Source organism: Schistocerca americana, chromosome 1, assembly GCF_021461395.2.
Source record: "Schistocerca americana isolate TAMUIC-IGC-003095 chromosome 1, iqSchAmer2.1, whole genome shotgun sequence".
Taxonomy (NCBI): domain Eukaryota; kingdom Metazoa; phylum Arthropoda; class Insecta; order Orthoptera; family Acrididae; genus Schistocerca; species Schistocerca americana.
This window is the reverse complement of record NC_060119.1, coordinates 1,198,046,409-1,198,058,889: the sequence shown is the minus strand read 5'-3', so window position 1 is coordinate 1,198,058,889 and position 12,481 is coordinate 1,198,046,409. Positions and strand designations below refer to the sequence as shown.

Genomic DNA, 12,481 nt, shown 5'->3' with positions numbered 1-12,481 from the left:
GTCCCAAGAACAATTTGAGCGCGAGAGCTACTCTGGAGGACAGTAAATATTCGGAAACGTTATTACGAATATTTCGGAAGCTTACTGATAAGATTTTGACAGTCGAGATGTCTTTACTCTGAAATGGTTTGACATGACTTGCTGCTTATCGACTGGCGAGTGTTGATCAGAGCACCTCAAACTATCGTCTATCCTAAGAAACGCTCTTGCCGGCCGTTGTGGCCGAGCGGTTCTAGGCTCTTCAATCCGGAACCGCGAGATTGCTACGGTGGCAGGTTCGAATCCCGCCTCGGGCATGGATGTGTGTGATGTCCTTATTTAGGTTTAAGCAGTTGTAAGTTCTACGGGACTGATGACCTCAGATGTTAAGTCCCATAGTGCTCAGAGCCATTTGAACCATTTTTAGGAAAAACGCTCACGTGCACTCCACAAGCACTCTGCCACCAGAGTAGCATCTTCCTTTGTGTGGCGAACTACAAAACTATCAAGGGCTGTTCTTCAAATCCCACACGTTAAAGTAAGTCTAGAAATCTGTAGCCAAAACCGTCACACAGTTGGAAAAGCCCTTGGGTGGTCTCCACTCGGCTCCTAATCAGAGGACCCCGATCAACTTTTGGAACAATGCTGCAGATTGCGAGCTGTGCTTACACCCGACGCGTGAGGCCAGACGTCTTCACCACCTCCGCTAGCCGCCTCTATGAACTGAGGATGGCCTCAGAACACACGTAACAGGTGCCGTCGGTGCCGACGTGAGCCACAACTTGCAGATGACTGCACCCTGCACGCATGGTAGCCGCAGGCAGATCCGATCCCACATCAAGGATGAGACCCCCAGCAGACGTACCGAGTGCACATTGGCTTTCTTTCCAGCACAGAACGCTCTCTGCCTAGGGGGCTCCAAAACGCGCCTAGCGTTGGAGCTCCGAATAACCAGTAAACCCCTCCGCAAGTGTGCCTGCTCGGTCCCTGCTGAAGGAGCGATCACCTGTTCACTCACAGGGTGAATGGGCGAGGCCAAGCAGCCAGTCTCTACACTGGCCTGCCGCCTCAAGTGACGCAAACTAGGTACCACCTGCCAATAACTCTGCTATGACGGTGGATCCACCGCTTTTGGCACGCTAGGAGGCGCCTCGGAAGTAGAGCCCACGAGGAAAACAAGCGACACAGGCCAGATTCTCCGTGACGGCTATATCCCAAGGCAGCAGCCTGAAGATGACTGACCATAGCCAAAAGCACATTTGACTTTTTGAAGACAACGGTCATCTGCATCCACACATAGCAGGCACACATCCTAACCATCCTAGCAGGACTAACTCAAGAAGTAACATGTAAAAGAAGGCAGAATCCTAGATATGCTACTACCTACCCACCTGGTGTGTCACCAATGGACGCTGGTGCGTTAATGAGCTATGTAGCTGGCTGTTCAGTGAGCAATTCAGCTAGTGGTGGTCCTTCTCAGAGTAGAGAGACATCATGACAATAAATCAAAAATCGTTTGATCCTACCGCATGTAGGGCCGCCCGTCCCCTAAGTTGCCAGAGCACCAGAGAAACATCACATATCATCGAAGTTTCACCCAACACGCCAAGGTCTTGCTGGGCTCCTTCCAAAGTCAAGGAATGCTATGGACGACTGTCATTTACCGAAATGCTTACGAATATTTCTGTTGGTGTCTCGACCAGGCAGAGTGCTGTATATCGAAGTTCTGAGAGAATCAAGTATGGAGTGATTCCTCGGCCAGACAGGCAGCTCTGCAGTGCAGACCGCAGTATCAACGGAGAAGAATTGTTTGCCTTCGAACAGGAACAGTTACCGTGTTGTTCCGATGGATTTACCGTTCAGTCTTGAAATAGGAGGTAGAAGTCCCATCAAATGACGGTGTTTTCAACCACAAAAGAGTTCGTGAAAAGTATTAGAGTGGGACACAGCCTTAGCATAGAGCACGTCCTAAAAATGTCCTAATAACCGTCACCACCCCCGCCCTCCTTCTACCATCATTCGCTTCAACAGCCGGCCATGACTCTGTTCTCCTGAGGCACGCTATCATCTGCGGTACTGTCTTGGCAGAGGATCTTCGTGAAGAAATTGGAACCTGTTTATATGTTCCTTCAAGACAACGCTGCGTTTGGTGATTGGCTGTAATGTAGAACAGATAAATGCTATTATTTAGACGTCAAATTATTGTTTCTGTGAGGCCCGCAGATAGTCTCGTATACTGGGATTAATCGATTTCGGGAATTACATAAGTCGCAGAAAAGTCAAATGAAATGTGCATATGACATCTTTTGTCGTCCCATTCTGGGAGTTCGGCCATTTGAAGAAACCCGTCCTGAGAAGAGAAAATCCCTAAGCCGGTTAAGAATCGAACCCAGTGCCCCATAACTGAGATTCAGCAACGCTAATTACAAGACAAGGTGCTGACACTGTCATAAACGCCTTTAGCGGCTGATTTAAACAACTTTATTCACTACGACTTTCAGTCTGACTACCTTCGGGTGCAAAAGTTGAAATTAGTTCAAAAATGTGTGTGTGTGAATTCCTATGAGACCAAACTGCTGAGGTCATCGGCCCCTAGACATACACGCTATTTAATTTAACTTAAACTAACTTATCCTAAGAACAACACACACACCCATGCCCGAGAGAGGACGCGAACTCTTGGCGGGAGGGGCCGCGCAGTTGGTAAGATGGCGCCTCAAACCACGCGGCTTGAAATTAGTACCTGTGAGTGAGTGGCTTATTATTTTCGGAGGCTGGTTACAACCCGTTAGTAATGTAAAACTTCCTGGCAGATTAAAACTGTGTGCCGGACCGAGACTCGAACTGGCGAGCTTTGCCTTCTGTGAGTACGTGCTTTACCAACTGAGCCACCCAAGCACGACTGGCGCCCCCTCCCCACAACTTTACTTCTGCCAGTAATACAGATTTAACTGTATGTACTGCACACACACACACACACACACACACACACACCTAGTGTGTTCTGTTTAGATTATAGGTGGATTACGTGGTTATTTGAATTCCCTTTAAATCACTAACAGCAAATTCGATAGCTAACAGTGGAAGCAATCTACACGTCTAAATCGGTACGTCGTTAAAACCCGTTATTATGTAAAACAAAACAGCAGGCATAAAGTAGACAACTAATAGGTAACTATATTTTAGCTCCAGCCTGTTTCATGTAGCTGTGACTTCCACGGCGTACCGTGTCATTTGTGTACATTGTACCCATGATAGCAGTTGAATCTGCTGATATTCGTGGTTTTAGCGAAAGTTACAATCGGAGTAATACAGTCACATGACGAATGAAGTAATAATCGTACGTGGATTTGAGTAGTTCAGTCAGTTTATTAGTGGGACGGTTACTTGTGAACTGTGGCTGGCCTGTATCGTTGATGAACTACTGACACACGTACTTAATGTCGAGTTTGAACCTGTAGACAGTCATGTGGAGCGAAACTGCTTGTGAATATAAGGTTTTCTAACTCAGCTGTAGAAGGTGTTAGTCACAATGCCATTCCCGTGATATATGTCTGGTACAGTGCACTTCTAATCTAATTTGTACTCAGTAGTTCTCGTTGCTTAACTCCGCTAATTAGTAGATGTTCTGCACATCTGAATATCTCGCTGTTGATGTTCCAGATGAAAAGAAAACACACATCAGAATTTCTCATATGGTTTTAGATCTTGAAAGCTCTTTTATGAGAACGAGTAACTTTGTACCCGTCTGTGATTACTGATCAACTGATTCACACAATTGAAGAGAAGATGAAGCACAATCTTAAGTTTACACTTAGTGACCTTGCTATGGAAGATCCGTAAATCTCACGATCACAAATTCATGAAATTGTGATGACGAGCTGAAAGAACATGTTACCACATGGTTGAATACACAGGCGGCAACGTTCTATGAAGAAAACATTCAAAAACGTGTGCCACGGTATGACAAGTGCCTACAAAATTTCGGAAGCTATATAGAAAAGTTGTTTACTGTATCCGTACACGTTTGTTTTATATAACCAAACGAAACTTACTTTGTGGACGGCCCATCGTATTTTTTTTTTTTTTTTTTTTTTTTTAGTGCCGTCAGTTTGTTCATATCAGAGAGTGAGAGCCATGTGACAAGTTTCTGATCCTTGATGCGTGTAAGCAGCAGCGCGGACCGCCATTGGGTGGTCGGAGAGCTGCTGCAGAAGCTGGAGCACGCCGGGGATTCCCCTGAGGAGCCGGCGCTGCGACTCTGCCTCCACGAGAGGGACTTCCCCCTCGGCTCGCTGATCGCGGACAACATAATGTCCTCCATGCGCAACAGCCGCTCCACCGTCATCGTTCTCTCGCAGGCGTTCGTCGACAGCCAGGTGAGCGAGAGCAAGCCAAATTTAGAATAAGCTGACAGGTGTGTGTGTTGTTGGGAAAGAGTCAACCGCTCTCAGAGGTAGTGATGTGCGAGCCCAGGTTTTATAGTGGTACGCATGAATAAAGATTCTAATGCCCATGCAAAGATTGCTGATACTATCTCATCCGAAATAATACTTCAAAAGCACATGCTTTCATATAACTTGAGTGGAAAAGGTAAGAAATGAACAGCATATAACAAAATACTGGAGAATACGTCAGTAATGAACATCTTGAAGGTGATAGGAACGGATGATTACCGCTAGCTTGACACCTGTAGTGATTACCATTCCTTATAAGACCGGTTCCCCAAGTGTATATTCATTTACACGTGGTGGATGCTAAAACTAAGTACCTGACGTAATTTTGTAATGGAAATCCAGGCTCTCACTCAGATAGATAAAACAATTTCTTATAAGGGTGTCACTTTCCAGACCTTAGTTCAACACGCACGGTTGTTGCGCTCTGTGTGCAGCGTATTTGAGCTAGAAATGACTTCAACACACGCCGACTGTACCGATTACATTAGCTTACAGAACATAAGGGGAAATCCGAACTGATCTTCTCTTTCTCACAAAACTTAGCTCGGAAGAATTAAACAGAAGACAGAATGAAATGAACTTACAAATTACGCTGTAACTACCTTCTCAGCACTTCATAATGCTCCATTACTCTAAGCTTATTGCAGTGCACGTGAACTCGGGTAAATGTATCATCACACGGACCAATAAATGGTCATGACCTGGCTCAGAGTAAATGATTGCATAGAAGTTAACACAACAAAATAGCCTGGAAGGGTCTTACCGGTAATGTGATGCACCATACAAGCTATTCAGGATCATGGTTCTCAATCGAATGGCAATTATTCATTAGAACAGAATGTTCCTTCTCATATGGCTCTCGTACAGAACACGCCTTATCAATCCGAGCAGTGTTCACTGAAGTCAGATAGGTTGTCTAATGGCTGCCTTCTTTCTGAAACAAGAAGGACATGGCGAACTCTACGGCCAAGGCCTGTAACTGGTTGAGAGTCAACAATCCACCGAAGAAAATGTTCCCGATGCAGTTACGATTCAAAGTATTTATAAACGTGCCAGAACTGTCATGAAATGAAGCTGGTTAATAAAATACTTGATAGACAGCTACAAACTATATATAATAGATCATGAAAAAAATGAAAGAGGTAGCGCAAAAATGAAAGACGCCAAAACAGGCCCCTTTCAACATCTGTTCTTACTCTGCACCTTCACATTTTTTCTCTGCTGTAGGATTACTCGGATTTGATTGGTACTTACATATAGTCCTTTACCATATGAGCCCCTTTAATACCCTAGTATCTCCACCTCATTTCCACATTGTGTCACAGTTTATACAGTTTACTGTTTAACAGAGGCCTTGTTGCATGTAAACTAGTAACTCTGGAATATTTTGAAAATATATATGTTCAGTAACTGTGTCGCCATTAGGCTTTAGTATCTTACTAACTTCAGCGGCTCATCCTGCCTGTGTCAGGGCTGGGACTCAACATTTATAATGATATATTTTCAACTGGTGGAACTCAATAGTTGTGACGATGCTTTCTACCTACCACCCAATTATGATGCAAATGAAATGGTTTCCAAGTGAACTGCAATCACCGCGATGTCTTATAACCCCCTGGACATTAAAAAGGTGGGACGTGGTTGTTAACAGTGAGTCTAACCACCATGGACAGCACTGCGTACTCTGCCATGTGCTCTCATGCTGGTCACAAGAATGGTGCGACATTCTTCTGGTAGGGCGTTCCGTTCGACCATCAGCACGGTTGACAACTGCTGGACGGTAGCTTGGGCACGTGTACGTGCTCTAATACTGTGGTGGTTCTTTTTTATGTATTGGTATTTACATGTTATGGGTAGCTGCACTTAGTGTTATTCCGGCTGCTTCACTACTGGAAAATTATTTACGTCAGTGACTCAGTTATGGTACTTCTCACAGTCAGTTTGCCCGGCACGATGTTTTTACATTAAAAGACACCACCAACACACAATATTTCAGATATATGGCTGTATATTTGATTGTAATGGATTTTTGTAAATTATTGATCACTTTTCTAAAGAGATTCTCGCAATTTCCGTTAAGTAAGGATCAAAAAATTTACTGAAGTCACTTTACGCAAATATGATTGATTCAATGTTGGAAAAGCTGCTTCAAAGGAAGAACCGCCAATCAAGAGAATCCTCCTACACTTACATCTATTTTTATTTGTAGAAATTAGCAAATATTAAAATATTTTTTACAACTCTGGGCCGTTATCATTTAGAACAATGGCGTTGACCTCTGCACCAATGTTCCCCTATAAAATTTCCATAAAGCATTTAAGTCATTCACTTCATGAATGTAGGATCTGTTACAGTAAAACATTAGCGACATTTTTAAGTAAAATTTGATAACATTTAGGCCAAATATTACATGGAACTTACACGTTTTCTGGCCTCGTCACAAACTGGCTTCTTACACTACCAAGAAACAAAAGGGAAGTGAGTGCGATCCTTTTCCAAACGGAACAGAGATTGCAATAGCATTTGCAGATCATATTGATTACAGAGTATTTGTGATTTTTCTGCGATTATATTTATTTCATGTGAGTGCAGGCTTTCTAGGCGAATTTCATATATGAAGTCTTCACGGGTTGTCAGCCGAGTACCGTCGTCGTCTCGTAGCAACGTTTCAATTGAATGCGTCTTCATCATCTTCAGGCGCCTGAAGATGATGGAGACGCATTCCATCGCAACGTTGCTACGAGACGACGACGCTACTAGGTTGACAACCCGTGAAGACTTCATATATAATATTTATTTCGTTACGAAGTGAGAATTGTTATGTTTTAGAAGTTCTTTTTTTTACGTTATGTGGCGTACCGCCACAATACGTCTCCCCAACGCATCCCACACGTGCTAGATCAGTTTAAGTTGGGAAAGCGGGTGGCCCAGGCCATTCATCCAGTATCTTGTCGTTGCAAGAGCTCCACCAACTCCGCTGCTCGATACGGTCGAAAAAGACCCACCTTAAGAAAGAGTACAATGTCACAACAACATTGACTGATGATATGAATGCGTGGTATGTGTTCCTTCGGACATGTACAATAGAACCGACATCACGCGAAATCTGAAGTTATGATGCATATAAAGTAAATGAAGGTGGAGGCTTGAGAAAGCAAAGGGAAGGTACTAATGATACCATCTGCATCGGGACTTCATGTGGAATCAAAGGCAACGAGTGAAAAATTTCTGCTGGACCGCGCTCGAACCTGAAACCTCCCGCTTAGTTGGAAGTTGCTTTAGCTACTGTGCCGCCCGGACACAGTATGTATCACAACTGCACGCAGTACCTCCGTAGGCTCTCCGGCTGAGACACACCCCAACCTAGCGCCACATATTCGCAGTCGACGTCTGTGTCCTCCCATGCTCGCTTATTTTTTATTGTCACTAGAAGTCGTACTGAAGGTTTTGGATTAATTGCCCATCGAGGCCAATCTATTATATCAATAAATGGTGTCAGTTCCTTCGAACCTGTCCCATAGAACTCGCACCATGCTTTCTTGTAACTGACTCGCCTCGGTGGGTAATTATTTCACAGTTTTCACTGAGAATGCACGTTTACATTCCATCTTCATCAGGGATCAAAAATTAGCAAGCATGGAGGGTATAGAGTGTGGGTGATCCAGGGAGCCTACCGAGGCAGTCTCCCTTTTTGCGATAAACACTGTGTCTAGGTGACGCAGTGGATAACGCAACGGCCTAGTGAGCAGGAGATCCCGGGTTTTACTCCAAGTTTGGTACATACGTTTTACTCGTCGCTGCTGATTCCACATAGAGCCGCAATGCAGAGATCACAAGCTCCTTCCCTTTCCCCTTCCTTTCTGCACATCCACATTCCATAACACGATACTGACTGATGAGTGCACCGTGTTCAGAGACTTGGAGGGCAGTACTGCCAAGCAACATTACGCTTCCCCACATCATTGTACACGAACCACCAAGAAGACCGCGTTCGGCGATGTTTTTGGGTACATTACGTGTTTGAAAGTCTCGGCGAATTAAGGTTCGTCCAGAATCACTACTCACGCTGAATCTGCTCTTGTCCGTTGGTCCCGTTCCTGGCCCGTTGGCACCATAGGAAACAGTACCGCAGATGTACGGTTGTCACCGAAAGGCAACGCCCTGGCCGTCGTGCAGAGACGCTGCCTACATGCTGTCGCCGTGCCTCCGTGGAGCGTAAGATTGCGTGCCTTACAGTCCTGTTAAATGTGGTTGCTTTTGTACTCCTTGCTTGACGTGGGTCCTTTGTTGCCTGTTGCACAGTGTAGCAGTAATCTGCTGCTGTAGGTGACAGTAGCCGACCACCTCCTCATCATCAGGTAACAGTGACTGTAGTCTGGAACGAGTCTCATACACGTGAAACAATACTGTGGGCAATACCAACCTCATGGGCTACATTGTCACACTTCGTCCTTCCAGTGTCCCGATAATTCTTCCGCGTGTAAAGTTATCTAAAGCTGTCTCCGGGCCATATTGTAATGAAGAACCCCACCACAGAGCACCGTAGCTGCTCGCTGAATGACACATACTGTTTTTTCCATTTCCTTCAACTGAGTCATGTTGCTGGGACAGGCCCACTTGGCGTTGCAGAGACGTCCACCACACGCCATGTAACGTCCAATTTTCCGTGCACGACTGTATGACCTCCTGCAATATGTTCCCGCAATTCCATTCATTTCGACAGAGTCGTTAATATGTTGTATTACTTTATGTAGCTCATCCTTAAGCTTTGCTGAGCAGGGGGTATCGGGAGGGAACGTAAATACACTATCGGATTTACATGACTTCCGCTCGTTAGATGTAGTCTGAAACCGATCACACACCACTGTAAAACAGCTTACAATTGAAAAGATTAAAGTTAATAAGCTCTTTGCAGATTTGTTAATTGCAGTAAAAATCAAGAAATGTAACTAGACATTCTCACAACAAATGAGCTAAGGAATAACAGATGCCAGTGAAATACAGTTTTTCATTCAACAAAACCCTAAGTGGCACTAGTTATTCCATAATTTGTATCAGACATGAAAATTCACTAAACAGACACAAAGCATCTACCAAAAATATTCTTAAAGTGTATCATCTCGTCACCCTAGAGTCCAAGTAGATTCGTGAAATAGTCAAAGTCCCAAAGCTTCCACTACGGGACCCTTACTGCCCAAAAATGAAACACAAAATGTTACTAAACGCGTCTTCTAACCGAAGCGCCTATCACTACTGAGTCTCCAACAGACATATTTCACTCACCGAAGTCTAAACCACAAGTCATTTGTCGCGATGGACTTGTGGAACAATTAAACTTCCAACACTAGCGATATGTGGTCATTTGCCACTAAAAATGGAATACCTCCAAGCCCTAAAAAATTAGAAACGGAGCACAACTTCAGATTAAAGAAAGATGAAAGAAGGGAAGCGGCCAAGCCTTTTCAGAGGATACTTTGCGGCATTTTCCGGAATCAGTGTAAGGATATCACGGAGAAACCTAAATCTGGATGGACGGACGAGGTGTGAAACTTTGTCCTCCCGCATGTGAGTCCAGAGTTCGCAATCATGTCATCCAAGTCGTAACACGCAAATCCAGTGCACAATGGCTTGTCCCCACTACATCTTTCAGTTTGCGTCTTGTTGGTTGTCGTCGTCACCTCTTATCTACAATGCCTCTCTTTCCCAGTCACATTCATTATTTTACATATTTTTGCTCCTCTCGTTGGCCAACATTCATTAAAAATAGTTATAAAATAAACTGTACTCATACTCTTATAAAAATTACATAAAAACACTACATACCTTGAACGAATAACACCTCATAAAATAATACGCTAACATAAATTATTTTCTTACTTGCCTAATACACAAATACTCTGCACAGCATTAATGTTGAGAATTGTTACTGAAATTAAAAAAGTGGTGTATTTTGTTTTGGACACTGTGGTGTCTGCTTTAAGTGTTGGTAAGTGTGAATCGGTGGGGGACCCACTTCAGTCCCTTGGCGGTTGTTCCATGCACAGACCCACCAGTGGCTGCTTGCTGTGCTGCCAGGGGATTCTCGTAGTAGCTTGCTGCCGTACCTGCTCCAACCCGTTAAGCATCTCAGTCATTCCTAACGACATAGCAGAGCCTGTCCGAACAGTGGCATCACTTTCATACTTCTGCGTTGCAAATAAGATATTCCCTTCTCACAAACACACGTCATGTCCTGCAATATTTCTAAAAGGCTGCCCCAAACATTTTCTGAATTGGGTGCGAGATCGCTACTTACGATTCTTGCTTTCAGTTGCCTCTCATTCAGCAAACCCCACCGAAATTCTGTAAAAAAAAATTGAAAAGCCCACACGCGGGACTATTTGTGTGTCTTGGAATATCTGTCCAAACTATTAAGCACATTCATTGAACTGTAATTACCAGCCCACTCAAGGTTAAATCCAAGTTTGGCTCAGAAGAGGGTAAATTATTTTGCCACAAAAGTCTTTGGTCACTTACCTAATAGCATCAAAAGTCTGACAGATGGCCATATTGCATTTAAAAGGAATTTAAAAGAATTTCGTAATGGCAACTCCTTCTACTCATTAGATGAATTTTTGGATATGGTAAGTGGGTAATTTCCCAGCCCCGACAAAAAAAAAAATGTGTATCATGTAATATTTTGTCTAATGTAATATCTTGTATAGACACCTTTTATTAACCTGACACGTTCCACATCATTACGAAGTGTCGTCTTCATGATCTATGTAACAAGTACTAATCTAATCTCTAATCCCACATGCGCTCGTTTCACACATTCGTACCATGAGCCACAGTCAACTTTCTTCGAAATTTAATTAAAACTGATCAAAAATAATTTTAGGAATAAAATAAAAGGATAGTAAATGAATAAAGTGTCTGCTCAGCTAATCCTAGAGAGCATATATGTATGCTATCATTCTTCCGTGCTGTGGCACTTAACTAATCCCATGGGACATCTAGGACACGTCTTACCTCTATCAGAACACAGCCAACAATGAGGTCCCACAAAGCGATTTTAGGGTTCTGGCGTTTGGCTCGTACTGAACAGCACGATTTTGAATTGAACCGATCAACGTTCGCCAGTAAGAGCACCTCTCGCCGTTGCCAATATTCACTTAATTATTTGTAAAATACGGATCTGTAATTAATAGGAGTCATTTTATTTTTGAAAGATCTTACTACTGCAAGTTGCTGATTGTGTTATTAATTCGTAATTTAGCATGCGTTATTTCAAACCCTAGTCTCTTCCCACAATTTCAGTGTTCACCAAATTCTCCCTCTTCTTAATAATGGAGACGTTCGGAGGAGGTGGAAGAGTGATGCCAGTTCTGTAATGACTGCTTCGCTGTAACTGACACATCACCATCGTTGACAATTGTTTGCTGAGAGTTGAAGTCTTCTCCGGCTGGACAGGTTACTTTGTCCCCTCAAAGAGTAACCTGAGGTTTTACTTTCCTTGGACTCTATTACATGTCGTTATCTTACAGTGGAATATATGGCTCACAGTTAAATTCTAAATAAACCCCTATCAAACATTCTGAATGTGCAGCCCCAATGCCCACTACCATTTTGCGTGTTATTTGGTTGAAAGGTCCATGACTCTACAAAGACTAGGCATTTCCCCCAAGGGGAAACGCAGCGGCCATCTCCTACAGGGAAATCAGCGGTTAGTTAGAGTGCAGAAGTAATACTTGTAGTCTAGGCGTACCGCAGAGGCGATCATCACGTACAAAGAAATACGTTACTTGTATTTGTAGCTACGAATCACACAAATAGTGTCATTACCAGTTTTAATTTCTTAGCAAGTTATCATCGTTTCGACGTCTTAACAAGGAGTCATAATGAAGTTAGTTTTAGCGTGGGTTCTGTTTTGATCAAACACAATGTTTTCTTCTTTTTTGTGATTGGAAAGAAGAAAACCGTTGTGTCTGCTGATGGCAGAGTGTATTCAAAAACAAATTGTATTTATAAGCGAAAGCAGACACAAGAGTGAGCCTCTATCTTAT

The 12,481-nt window shown here is 43.5% G+C and overlaps 1 protein-coding gene across 2 annotated transcripts in view; it reads left to right on the top strand.

The window, feature by feature from the left end:
* The window catches only part of LOC124619795 (toll-like receptor 2), a 147,204-nt gene that overhangs the window by 128,914 nt on the left and 5,809 nt on the right, over positions 1–12,481 (top strand). The window contains exon 11 of one of the 2 annotated variants that reach the window (XM_047146389.1): positions 4,154–4,358. The exons of the other annotated variant lie outside the window; for it this stretch is intronic. Coding sequence (XP_047002345.1) covers positions 4,154–4,358 — 205 coding nt within the window. The remainder of the gene's footprint in view (positions 1–4,153; positions 4,359–12,481) is intronic. 2 annotated transcript variants of the gene reach the window in all.